The following is a 13,464-nucleotide window of genomic DNA, read 5'->3' on the forward strand; positions in this document are numbered from 1 at the left end:
CCTGAGTGTGAAGGGAAGGTTATGTGTTGCCAGTTGACATATGGTACCACCTGGGATTAGTTGAGATTATGCCAATGAAGACTAAACTCTGTGAGTTGATTCCCTTCGCTGTTATTTAACAAAATGAAGTACCTTATCCTACATTTTTTTTGTTAACTGATTTAGTTCTTGAAATGTGGAGGGGAGTGGATTTTGGATGTGGTTTCAAAGTGCAGAAGTGGTGTCTGATCTACAGAAGACTGTGCTTCCTTCCTGAACTCTCTGGAGCATTTCCATTTCTATCCTGAATACATTCAGGAACATTTTTAGTTTTTTTATTCATGTAGCGGTATTTTCTTTATATCAAGTAGTTCCTATCATTTTCACTCTCTTCTCTTGCATAGTTACTGCCAGTGATCATATATCCCACTTCAGCTGAGTAAGCCAGACTGTTTTAGTCATTGTAAAATAAGACTGTGTGTACCCTGATCCCCCTGGCAGGCGGTTCCTCAGTTAGAGCCCAAGTTCACCTTTCCTGGCCATGGGCTGGGAGCAGTGCTGTAACTCTCAGACCATCCTCCTTTTCATTATAAAATCCTCCCAGGGACCTGCTCTCTTGCTGGTGTCTTTGAGTCTTCTGAAAGCAAAACCTGCTTTCGGTAGCAATGAATTGCAAACCTCAAAAAAATCAGGCTGTACCTTTTTTAGACCAATTGCACAAGAAAAAGGCTTTATATCTGGCTGTACAGTTGGTGGAACCTGAATTTTAAAATAGCTGGGTGCTTTTCTTACTCACCCAAGGAAGAGAAGAATGAGAGACACGGTGTTTCCACTCAGTTACAGGTATGTGTTTGTACAGGATCACCATTACTGTATCAAAATCTTCATTGCAGGAATCTGCTCAGGCTTTTTTCTTAATGCTGCTTGAGATGTCGGCTCCGTGGACTTTAAAAATTCAGGATTGGTGGTTTCAGGAGGGGTGAGACCCACACAACACCCTGTGGTTGCAGAAACCTGCCCTTGCCCAGCTCATTTCACCACTTGGGGGTTTCTGGTGGCCATGCTGCCTCCTCCTCTCCACCCTTACAGTTCATTTTGCCACGTTTTTCTACCTACCTTTGTCCACAGCCCAGCCTTAACCTCATGCTGAAGGAAATGTTCTCACTTCCTGCCTTACTGTGAATATAGTATTTTTTTAGAAATTAAACAATTCCAGCATGTGTGGCTGTAGGTGTTTGACTCATAAGTTGTTGTGGCCATTCTTGGGTGTGCTGGGAGGATATTTATTATATCTAATTAATTATTTGGGGCTTGTTCCTTTAAAACTAGCATTTTGTAAAAAAAAAATTCCTTCCTCTTTCTTTGGTAAAAATTCCTGAAAATGTCTTATATCAAACATTTCTATATATTTAGAACATTTTATGGGATTAGTTCCATAAATGCCATTCTAGGGTTGACCAGTAGCAACATCTAAATTTCCATGTGGGAGTGAGACCAAGTTCCACAGCAGAAAATTCTCCCTAGGTTTGGTTCCAGGGATTGGTGCAGAGGTCAGTGCTTGCTCCCTGGATGTGTGCCTTAAGATGGAGAGTGAGAAGAGCCCCAGGGGGTTGGTGTCAGGATCCATCCTCTGAGTGATAGGGCTGGTGTTCATGCTGTGATGGCTTTGTCAGGTACAAAGCCCTTGGACTGGGGAGGGTCTTCAATGGGATACAATCACTGTGCATTTCCCACTAATTCAGCCTCTCCCCCTGACCTGAAGTAATTGTGTCTCATTCTCCTTGGGCAGATACCATCAGTCACAGATCTGAAGGTTTGAGGATAAAAGAGAAGAGGAGCAGCAGAATGGCCCAAAGTGCCTTTTGGGCATGGGTGGAATTGATTAATCAGCAAAGCTGTACCAGGATGTTTCATTCTAACCAACTCTCTTGTGTTTCAGCCCTGGCCCAGCGTGTCCAACCTGGCCAAGGATTTCATCGACCGCCTGCTCACGGTGGACCCCAGTGACAGGATGACGGCCCTCCAGGCCCTGAAGCACCCGTGGGTGGTCAGCATGGCAGCCTCTTCCTCCATGAAGAACCTCCACCGTTCCATCTCCCAGAACCTGCTCAAGAGGGCGTCTTCCCGCTGCCAGAGCACCAAGTCGGCGCAGTCCACCCGCTCCAGCCGCTCCACCAAATCCAACAAGTCGCGGCGGGTGCGGGAGCGGGAGCTGCGGGAGCTCAACCTGCGCTACCAGCAGCAGTACACGGGCTGAGCCCCGGCTGGCACCCGCCGGGCGCCTTTCCAGATGTCTGCTCTGCCGTGGAGGTCACGTCCGGGTTCCTCCCTCCCTTCCTCCGAGGTGTCCCCCCCATCCACGAGGAAGCAGAGGAAAGGGAGCCCTGCGAGCTGTGCCGCGCCAGAAACGGGGAGGGGGGGAGCCCCTGCGGGCTCAGAGCGCAGCTCAGAGCACCGAGCAATACAAAAATTAAGGAGCCACGTGGGGAGAAGAGCTCTTTCCGTGTCCCGGGAGCTTGGTTTGTTCATAGTTATTTATTAATTCCGGAACGTTGAGTTTCTCTCGCTTGCGCGCGGGGGGGAAAAAAAAAAACCCCAACCAAATCACTTGTCCTGTACATGCGCGTCCGTGTGTGCACATACACGTGTGGGTGTGTATATGTATCGAAAAATTATATATACACACAGATTTGGAGCTGGTTTAGTCAGACTCCGTGGTGCCTTTGCAGCAAAGCCGGTGTGAGTCATATGCAGTTGGAAGTAGGATAGCTCTGACTCACGGGCTGCCCACCAGCTCCTCGCCAAAGAGATGCCAGACAGCAGTTTTCCATGATGGAAAGCTGGGAAGCTGCGAGGTTTCCCCCAAGGGCTGCCATCCACCTGATGACGTCAAGGGTTTGCTCGTCAAGGGTTTTGCTCGCCCTGGTGACGCCAAGGGTTTACCCCTGGAATCATCCTTCCCCTGTTTGCAGCGAGACCAGTGCCTGCCATGCAGGGTTTGTTGTTCTTGCTGGACCGTGCCTCTGCCGTGTCTGTGACCTGTTCCACACTTCAAAAGAAGAAATTGAGAAAGTCGAGTTGTCTGTGCTAAGTGGGGGGGGGAGGAAGGGAAGGAATTTTTAGGGATGTGCTTCCCACCCCAAAGCTGGGATGGGCTATAACCACTGTGTTACCAACCATGTCACTGCACCAGAACTCCAGTGGTTCCAGGCTGCTCCCTGTCTGCAGATTTGACAGGGCTCCCCTGCTCTGTGTGCCTGTGCTGCCCCAGCACTGCCATTCCTGCTTTGGAACAGTGAGGTGATGGTGGGAGCTGTTGGGATGGCCACAAATCACTCCATGGCATCAGGGTAAGGGCTTGAGAAGTGGAAGACCAGTCTGGGAGTGTCAGCAGTGACAGTACCCTGGAGACGTTGCACAAATGCCTTAGAGCTGTTAGGGGTGACTTAAATTTAGCAGGAAAAAATTGCCTTTCAGGGGTCCTTGTGCTGTGTGGGTGACATGGGGCTCTCCCGTGAGGGACTCTCAGGGGAAGTGGGGACTGCAGAGCTGAGCTTTGTGCAAGCCTGCTGAGTTATCTTCCCAACTAGTTACAGCAGCAAAGTGAGGCTGATGGCACAGTCCCAGGATGGATTTGGCTTCTCGTGGTAGCAGAGACAAGATCTGCAGTGAAAGAGAATGCTGGGTTTTGAAACTTTTCATATGAAGCCAGTTTGCTTCGTGCTGTGCACTTGGGAAGTGCTTGCTTGGCTCTTGGTGGGAGGTGCAAGCTCAAGGGACTGGTGAGCATGGCCTTTTCCCAGGATTGATGCCTGTGCCACGGTGTTTCAGTGTCAGCAAGGGCTGGAGTGGACTCCAGGGAGCTCCAGGGAGCTCTCACTGTACTGGCCTCTTGGTCAGCAAACAGCAAAGCAGCTTCAGTGGGAGAAGATTGAGTTTTCTGTGCTAAGGGAAGAAAAGAAAAGGGGAATTTCCTAGGGATGTGCTTCCCACCCCATAACTGGGATGGGGTGTAACCACAGCAAGCTCAGCCTGGTGTGCCCAAGTATGCAGTGGGTATTACAGCAGAGGAAACCTGAGGACAACCACTGTGTGTAGCAGGGGTGAATTCTAAATCCCTTGCATGGTTTTTCATGTTGTTTTGAAAGCTTCGCATCCTTTGCAGGCTCCCCTTTCTCTGAGCAACCATCCTACCGTGTCACATGCAGTCTTTTTGCCATCAGCATTAACAGATGCCGCAGAATTCCCAAAACCTCTTTTTTTCAACTCTGTCTGTGGACTGCAAACAAAAATGTCTTCAGTGTCTTTTATCTCCTCACGTGGTTTTGTTACCGTGAGCTATAAACTAGATGTGATTTCTGACAGAGCAACCAGCTTGCCACATTTTGCTTCATAAAGGATTCAGTGTCCCTCGTGTTACTGCAAAGCAGCTCTCTGAAAGCAGGAGCCCCTCTGGGACCAGCATCAGCTGGACCAAGGGTGCCCTGCACGTGAGGTGATGGCAGGATGCTCCCTCGGAGCACTTCTGGTTCTGAGCCGTTACTCAAAGAGTCTTTGGTGTGTTTGGAGCATCACACCCAGGCACTGTGATCTCCTTTACCTCCCCGGTGCCCTCATGGCCCTCCCTAGATTGTTTTGCCTGTTTATCCCTAAAACAGGTATTTTGCCAGTGTGAGAGGGTCACGCTGATGAACTGAGCCAAGATCTCTAGACCCTGAGACCCTTCCTGCTGACCACTAGACCATCAAAATGCACAGGCATCGTGCAGATGTCTGCCCTTACTGTTCCTTCATCCTTCTCTTGTGGGATGAGGGATAAATAGAGGTGGGGAGGAGGTCAGGACATTGAGCTCTGGGCTGACCAGGCTTGTTTCTCCACCTTCACAAAGCAGAAAACAGTCTTCTCATCTGAGACACTTTTTGCTCCGTTGCTCTTTTCCACAACTGGTTTTTCACCAGGAAAAGTTCAGAGCGATGTGATTCGTGGTGACTTTGGGGTGGAATGTGTTGTGGGAAGCGAGATGTTGCTGTGTAGGTTCCTGGCAGTGTCAGGTTTTGGTGGTGATGCTCTGTGACTGGGGGTGAATTGGCACAAGGGAGGATCCATCACATACATGAGCCATGCTGAATCTCTGCCTCTCCATGGTACAGAGGTGTCTGTGGAGCTCGGGCATTCTGCTTCTTGGGAATTACAGCAAGAGGACCAAGGCCATCCCATAAGGGGCTTTGGCTTTTCTAGAAAAAGAACTCTTAATTCTCTTCACAATGTTTTCTTGTTTGCATGGAAAAATCAGTGTAAACTTGGGGAAAATTTTATGGGCTTTCCTTCCATTGTTCGATTAGAACACTGTTGGCTCATTCCCTCTTCTTTTTCTAAATTCAGTATTTACAGGAACTCTTGCACCCAGACAAAAACATGTGTGGGCAGAGGAGAGACGAGCAGAGCTCCCTCCAAGTGTCCCTGGAGTCCTCAGTGATCTTTCCTTCAGTCTGTCTGGAAAACTGTGAAGATCCAAGTGCCATGTCAGAAGGTCCAGCTTAAAACCAATTCCTCGGGTGCTTTTATCCTTCCAACTGGGGCATGTTTTCATCTGGGTCAGGTGCAGGGAGGGACAGGCAAAGTGCTGTAATTCTGAGCCATAGTCCAAGTGCCTTCAATCTGTCCTCTAAGAAGCTCTTCACTGTGAATTACCTTGATCATCTGTCTTCATTCCACAGGAGCATCTCTGTGCTCAGTAGGTCTTAAGTCTCAGAAGTTTACACTTTTCAGGAGTGCCTTGTTTGGGGATTTTAGAAGCTAAAGTCTCTCTGAAATGTGGTTTGTTTTTTTTTTTTGCTCTTCAGTTAATTTTTTTTAATCTCCTTCTTTGGCTCTTGATGGTGGTTCTTAATTTGGCTCACAGGGTTTTTTTGGAAGCCTTCCTTTGGTCCTGTATGCGCTGGGAGAAAATAGGTAACAACTGCACGTTCCAGACCGTCGCTGGGAGCAGTCTTTGTGTTAGCTGGGGTGCAAATCTCTGAGTACGTTTTGTTTTCCTTACTTTGGCTCATGCAGTGAAAATGAAGTTGGAATGACACCTAGTGGCAAACTGTGGTGTTGTCCTTGTCCAAACACTTATAGCTACATTCCCGCTGTTTCTGGGTGAGATGCTCTTACAAAGAGGAATAGGGGGTTGGTTTGCTGGATGATGGTCTTGGACCTAGTCCTAGATGTTCATTAGCTGCCCTCTGTGGCACCTGATCCTGAGGAACAGCATTTCAGCCTCCACAGGGACGAGCATGAGTCCACAAGCACCCGCTGGAAGGGATGCAAGGCATCTGCTGTCAACTCCCCCACTGTTGCCAGGAGATGCTCACCTGCACCTTGGGGAGGCATCTTGGGGGAGACTGCAGGAAAGCAAAGCCTAAAGATGCCGAGGCTGGAATCACTACAGAATCCTGGAATGATTTAGGTTGAAAAGGACCTTAAAGCTCATCTCATTCCAACCCCCTGCCATGGGCAGGGACACTGGACCAGGTTGCTCCAAGCTCCATCCAACCTGGCCTTGAATGCTTCCAGGGATGGGGCACCCAAAGCTTCTCTGGGCAGTAAGTTTGGGACTTTCTCCCATCTTGAGGCACGGTGGAGCAGCTCAGGGTGTTGCTTCCCAGAGTATTCTGTTTCAGGGAAATGCAGTTTTAAGAAGTAAAGGGAATTAGGGTTGTTTGTCTTTTGGAACTTAGCAGTACTGTGTAAACCAATCCCATCCTTTTGTCCTGGGAGTTTGACTGCTCTCTTTGGGGAGAGAATTACAGCTTCAAAGAATGTTGGTTCCTTGATTATTTTTTTTTGAGGGTTATTGGAAAAGAATGTGAAAAGGTCTTCCAGAAATAGTGTTAGGGGCTCTACAGATTCACATCCAGATTTTTGAGTGCATAGTGGATTTTTCTATGCTTTTTGCTAAAACAGCAATTACTGATCCATGTTTGATTTACTTCTCGCCCTTCTCAGGCTTCTAAAAAACTTCACATGTCAACCCAGTGGTTGAAACCCCCCTTTTCTTCAATACAGAAGAAGTCTGTGCTATTTAACACTGAGATTGTGATAGCATCCAGATGCTTCTGCCTCTTCCTGGTCTGCATTGTTCTTGGAAGAGTACAGCCCTGCATGAGGGAAAGCTTTAGAGCCTTGTGAGGAGCTTAAGCCCAGACAACAGGGCTCAGACCTGCTGGCTTCAGTAGCAATGTGGAAACCAGCTGCAGTGCAGGGCCTATGTTACGTGTTTGTTTTGGATGTGATAAACCCTCAGACTCTTCACTCCTCTGGAATCTGGATATTTTCTTCTTTTAGGTCAGATTTTTCTGTCCTGATAATTTACATTCTTTCTTAGACCCTGCTCTATTTCTCAATCCTGTTTTCTACCCAAGTGTTTGGCTAATAGAACCAGCTTTTATCTAATGCACAAACTGGAATAGGGATGATGGTTCACTTGGCTACTGGGCAGCAGCTCTGGCTTTGGCTCTGCAGGAGCTGTGGTGAGTCTGGGGCAAGGTAGAAGCATCCATGGGAGAAGGCTCCCTTTGAGGACTTGCAGTGCAGGCTCAACTCAATATGATCTTGTACCACTTAGGGCAACTAGTGTGTGGCTGTTACAGGCCTCTTGTGGTGCTGTGTGGGGCCATGTTCTTAGTTTAAGTGATGATACTAAAGATTTGGAAGGTTCGAGGTGGCATAAATTAAAAATCTCAATTGTTTGACTTAATTTATTTTTCTAAATGATGCAGAGCAGCACAGAGATCAGCTTTTTGGGAGGAGGAGTTGCAAACTCTTCTCTGGCAGCAGTGTGAGCCCTGGGACTTTCAGGGAGGGTGGTTTGTCCCGGCCTCTTACCCACTCCTGGAAAATACCACACAGTGCCTGCACCACTCGGTGCCACACACCCAGCTCTGAGTTGCCTTCACCACTCCTGGGAGGGTTATGGTGCTTTCTTTGACCACTCAGTCTCCTCTTTCATCCTGCATTAAGAACGCAGCTCTTGGGTGCCCGTTGTGCCTTACTGTGCAGGAACCTTCCCAAAGGAATAAATGTGAAGCAGCAGGGATGCAATGGCGCCCTCGGTGTCCTGAGAGCAGAGGGAGCTCTGCCTGGTGACAGTTGTCCCTTTTGCCCTGTCCTCCCCTGCCTGGTAATGCTGTAGGTCCCTCCTGTGTGACGGGCGAGCTGCTGTTACAGGTGTCGTTGCACTGTTTGTCTGCTGAACGTGGAAGAGATCCTGGCACAGCTCCACGGCCCCAGCGAGGTGTGTTACAAACCAGCAGCTCCTGCGTGGACGCTCAGATGCCTCAAGTTTTCCTGTTGCCTTTCACTACGGAAAGACACCTCCCGGGAAGCTCTCGGGATCGGAGATCTTCCGGCACTTGATGTTATTTTTGGTTGCCCAGTTTCCGGTGCTGGGTTGGAATTGTTTGGAAGTAACTCCGGTCGTATCCAGTCAGTCTCCTCATGGGACTCTTTTGAGAAGTGTCCCATTCTGTGCCTTGCCTTTTGAGTCCTGGCTTTACTCTAGGGACTGTCACGTTGGATGAGGTTGGAATCATTGTAATTAGTCCATAATGTTACAATTAGAGTGTACAGAATTATTTATTTGGTGTACTCAGTCTGCTAAAACATGTCCATGTATTCTGTGTACCCCGTGGCTCTGCTGTCGTTACTTCTGCCTCCTGGATCACCCATGGGCTCACTGCTGGGAATGATGGTCAGTAAACACATGGAAAGCCAGGACCTGCTCACCTCTCCAACATGTTCTTGGGTCACAGCAAGAAGGTAAATAGTTTGCTGATTTGTCACAGCAGCTGCCCAAGGGAGACCTTGTGCAGGGCTGGGATGTCCATGGGATGCTCTGGGTGACAGCCTGCTGCTGGAAGGCAGGGTTGGGAGGCTTAACAGGCACTTTGGGACATTGTCTTCACTTTTCTTTGGCTGCAGGGTGGCAAACTGGGCCAGAGAAGTGCTCTGGTTTGCACACAACCACTTGTCACCTCTACAGTTTCACTCTGAGAAAAACTTGTAATATCAAATGATCAGTGCACACCCCTCTTGAACCACCTCCTCCTGGAAAGGAGGGGATTTTTCAGGGGCAGGGGACCCTGTCCCCAGGGTGGAAGGGCTGACAGTGACCTGAGCACACGGAGCAGATGACCCATAGTGCTGCAATTGTTCAATTCCTGTTTGAAGCTCCTTGTAGCCACCAGTTTCCTCTGCCCACATGGCCCATTCCCACATCTCTGACATTCACCTGACTTTAAGGTCAGTTAGGAATTCCCTGCAGAGCAGACTACTAAATGAAGCTAAATTTTATCCTACCAAACTAAAATTTGTCAGCCCTGGGCTTTATTTGAGCAGATCTTTTTTAAACTCAATTATACAGGCCAGGCTATTTGTCTTTGCCCTTCATTGACATTCCATGCCCCTTCCCATGGGTGTGTCCCTGTGTAGCATCACATTCTCTCTGCAACTGCTTGATAGGGTGATTATAACATTTTGGGGGCTGTGATTCACACAGGAAAGTTTTTGTATTGCGTTCACATCACTGCTAAGGAAAAACAACCCCCATGCCTCATGTTGGGACAGTCTGATCCTGCTTCTCTCCACAGTGTCCCATCACCAGCTCTATTTTGAGCAGCTAGAAACTGGGTTGTAATTCATTGAACATGTGTCTTGTTGCTCCCATGTCACACAAGACTTTATTTATTTTTTTTTTTGCACCAGCCATTGTCTCAACATCTGGGTGAGAACCTGTTGCCTGACGTTGAATTTTGTTTTCAGCTTCAAATTTTCCATTGGGATGGCCTTCAGTTTCCCACTCTGTTACCTGGCAGATCTGCAGGTGTGAAGCAGCAGGTTCTCCAGCCTCCCCCTTCCACCTTCCCCAAGACCTGGAGCTGCTCTCGGCACTTCTCCCTTTCAGCTCTGTGTTCCCAGGCTGCTGCACAAGTCACAGCTTTAAACTGCATGCAGGGATCTTTTAGGTTCCTGTGAACCCACCAGTATCCACCCTCCATTGCAAGCTGAGCTTTCTGGTGCTGAGCCTGGTGAGCTGCAGCTCCACAGTCCCTTCCCTGGTAGCATCTCACACGTGGGTCAGTGGAAGGACCCTTCTCCCCCCTCAGTGCCGTGGTGGTCTCTGGGCTGGTGCCAGGGTGTAGGTACTTGTGCTTGAAGACCCTTTGAGCAGCCCTTGAGGCACAGCCAGCCCTGCTCCCCCTCTGCCCAAGCATCATGTCCTGGCTTCACACCTCCCCCTGGGTCCCAGGGAAGTTCCAGCTCTGGGAAGTTCGTGGGTTCAGGAGAGGAGCTTGGGGTGGCCCAGGCTCCCCCGTGTGCCTTCCACCCTGGTCTGCACCATGAGGAGAAAGGAGGCAGAGGCAGCGCTTGGCACAAGCCAACTGTGATACTTTATTAATCCCAGTGAAGGGATCACAGTGCCGGCAGCTTCACCCCTAAGCGATGATGGAGTCGATCCAGTTGCGGAACTGGCTGACGCGGGTGTACATGGCCGGAGTGTAGATGTTGCAGTTGGAGGTTCCCCAGGAGACGATGCCAATCAGAATCCAGCCGTTGGCACTCTGGTACACCAGAGGTCCACCGGAGTCACCCTGCAGAGAAGACTCGTGCTCAGTGCTCCTGGCACGTGCTCCAGACCGGTCCCTGCCACCCCAGCCACTGCTCCCCTGCGCACAGCCAGGTGCTGGAGCTTAAGTCTGTGGCTCCACAGATGCAAGATGCCACGTATCCCCCCTCCTCCACCCTCCCTGTGATGCAGTGGGAGGTCAGCAAGACTCCACGTTTCTCTTCCTCCACCCACCCTGTGGTGCAGCAGGAGCTCGTCTCCTTACCTGGCAGGAGGAGGCACCGGCCCCGCCGGCGCAGATCATGGCACTGGTGATGCGGCTGCCCCAGTACTGCGTGCACTGGGTCTGGGAGATCAGGGGCACGACTACCTGCTGCAGGGACGTTGCCAAGGCTTGATCTAGGGGAAGAAGCACCATTAAATCACCTCAGTGTTGGTGGGTCTCCTGGAAAGCACATGGGTGCCCTGGGCAAGCTCCTGCTGGTGCTCCTGAATACACGGGTGCTGCCATGCAAAGCGCTTTTCCCCTCTGTGCCAATGTACCCCTTCTTCCTCGAGCAGGAGAGAGTAATCAGACATTGGAATGGGCTGCCCAGGAAGGTGGTGGAGTCACCGTCCCTGGAGGTTTTTTAAGATGAGACTGGATGTGGCATCAGTGCCATGGTCTGGTAACCACGGCAGGGTTGGATCAGGGGTTAGACTTGATGCCCTCGGAGGTCTTTTCCAATCTGGTCGATTCTATGATTCTATGTGTCTTCCTCCAGGCAGCCCTGGACCCTCAGAGCCCCCAGGAAGAACAGCAGCCACACACAGCCCTCCCTGGAGCCACAGCACACGTACAGTTGGGGTTGGTGCGTCCCCAGCCGGTGGTGACAGCCTGGGCGTTGTAGGGCAGAACCAGGTTGGCGGGGGCCAGGCAGATGGGGGCCACACGGGATCCCAGCTGGGCGGGCGTGGAGAGCCTCAGCAGGGTGATGTCGTTGTTCATGGTGTTGGGGTTCCAGCCGGGGTTGGTGATGGCCTGCAGAGAAACACCGTAGCACTTCATCCCTGCCCGCGGGAGCAGCCACAGCGCGGAGCTGCAGCCCTGTCCCGGGACCAGCCCCGCTCACCCTGGACACAGTCTTCACTTGAACAGCCTCGGCGCTGGAGCTCAGGTCATATTCCCCGAGGACGACGACATGGGCGCTCGGGCTGCGAGAGGTAGGAGAGAGTCAGAGGGATGTGGGGCATCCAGCACCCCAGGGTGGGACAGGAACCCAAGGGAAGCCACCATGGGGACAGCTGGGGAGGAAGCCCAGGGCTGCTCAGGCGTTTGGGGCTGACCCAGGTGGTACTCAGCAATGCCCAGCATGCTCCAAACCCCTGACAGTGGCACCAGTGTGGGCTGGCCAGGCACGGTTCTTTACTTGAAGTTGCAGTGGGCAGCTGTGACGACCCAGTACTGGTTGATCAAGGAGCCGCCGCAGAAGTGGGATCCTGTGTAGGTCTGGGGAGCAAAGAGGGAGGAGGAGCTGGGGCTGGGCAGGCTGAGCACCCCCAGGCTGTGGACAGTCAGGGCTCCCCTTGTGCCCACCCACCTCCCAGCCACAGCGCCCGGCTGTGCTGTGCTGTGCCACCGCAGTGCTCAGGGCACTGCCCCTGCCCGGGGGTTGGACAGTGCTGTACCTGCAGGGACACCTGCCAGGGCCATGAGCCGGGCACGGCGTTCTGCCCATTGACGATCCTCTCGCTGTAGGCCACTGAGGGACTGACATTGGGCACCCCACACCCTGCGGGACAGGCAGACGGGCACAAGGGTGACCCCGAAAGCTCAGGGCTCCTATCTGGGGGCTGCCTGCACTGGTGCAGGTGGCTCTGTGCCCCCCTCCCCGGTGTCCTGCTGCACCCCGAGGACCTCCCTGCACCCAGCAGGACAGCACTTACCGGAGACAGTGCTGGCAAGGGCCAGGCAAGCAACTACCCACAGGAACGCCATCCTGGACAGATTCAGGCTGAGCCCCTGGGGGCCACGAGCTTTATAGCGGCCAGGAGGCCACGTGGCTTGTAGCTAGGCTGGTCAAGGTCCCCCTGTGGGCAGCAGTGACAGGCCGAGCCTGGCACACACCGTGCCCCTCGCAAACAGGGATGTGGGAAGGGACTGTCAAAAGACACCTGGGGTACTTGGGCTGCTGCTGTAACGAGCTGTGTCAGTTCTCACTGCAGCCTGTGAAGCTGGAGAGGGGAGAGCACCACAGGGCTGTGATGGGGGGCTGCTTATGGGCACACAGCTGGGGTAGCAGTGGGGCTGGACGTGCTGGGATGGGCACCAGTGCCTGGGGTGTGGAAGGTCATCCTGTGCCAGATCTGTTTCAGATCTGTTGGCACTAGAGCTTTTTTTCCATGTGGCCATGAAGTCCTGGCCTAGGCAAGCGCTGGTCCCAGCTGGATGTTCCCAGGGCTCAGGGCCACCCTTTGAACCACGTCCCTGGGACAGGTGAGTGAGTCCCAGAGCCAGTGGGGGCCGGTGAGGAGGGCAGATACCTTCCAGGCAGGTGGGAGCTGTGGCCAGCTGGGCCAGCACATTGTGAGCCCCAAGGAGGGCAGTGGGCACCTCCCCAAGGTGAGGTTGAGCCCACCACTGAGCATCCCCCCAGCACTACAGCTGCCTGACCCCAGGGCTGGGGAGCAGTACAGCCCCCTCCATCCATGCAGTGTCTCCATCAACCCCCATGTCCCTGGGTGACCTCCCGGGGTGCCACTGGGTACAGGGAGCCAGCCCTGGGGTGATGCTGAACACAAGGATGTTTCCCCCTCCCCCCCCATGCCACCCACATGCCCTGATCCCTGTCCTGACCCTCTGGGGAGCAGAGCCTGAGGACACTGAAGAGCAAGTG

The 13,464-nt window shown here is 52.1% G+C and overlaps 2 protein-coding genes across 2 annotated transcripts in view; one reads left to right on the plus strand and one right to left on the minus strand.

The window, feature by feature from the left end:
* PSKH1 (protein serine kinase H1) overlaps nucleotides 1–8,646 on the plus strand; it is a 31,327-nt gene extending 22,681 nt beyond the window's left edge. Inside the window, exon 4 of the mRNA XM_051801999.1 lies at nucleotides 1,919–8,646. Coding sequence (XP_051657959.1) covers nucleotides 1,919–2,236 — 318 coding nt within the window. The 3' untranslated portion in view covers nucleotides 2,237–8,646. The remainder of the gene's footprint in view (nucleotides 1–1,918) is intronic.
* A 1,598-nt stretch (nucleotides 8,647–10,244) lies between these two features.
* CTRL (chymotrypsin like) lies at nucleotides 10,245–12,590 on the minus strand. Its single transcript, XM_051802002.1, has 7 exons — nucleotides 12,515–12,590; nucleotides 12,257–12,360; nucleotides 11,998–12,077; nucleotides 11,701–11,782; nucleotides 11,429–11,609; nucleotides 10,854–10,987; nucleotides 10,245–10,613 (listed from the first exon to the last, which is right to left on the minus strand). The coding sequence occupies exons 1-7, from the start codon at nucleotides 12,564–12,566 to the stop codon at nucleotides 10,458–10,460; spliced, it is 789 nt and encodes a 262-aa protein (XP_051657962.1). The 5' UTR covers nucleotides 12,567–12,590; the 3' UTR covers nucleotides 10,245–10,457.
* Between the last annotated feature and the right edge of the window lie 874 nt (nucleotides 12,591–13,464).

The sequence above is a fragment of the Manacus candei genome, unplaced genomic scaffold (genome assembly GCF_025592945.1).
Source record: "Manacus candei isolate 608988 ecotype Guabito, Panama unplaced genomic scaffold, ASM2559294v1 h1tg000053l, whole genome shotgun sequence".
NCBI classification, from domain to species: domain Eukaryota; kingdom Metazoa; phylum Chordata; class Aves; order Passeriformes; family Pipridae; genus Manacus; species Manacus candei.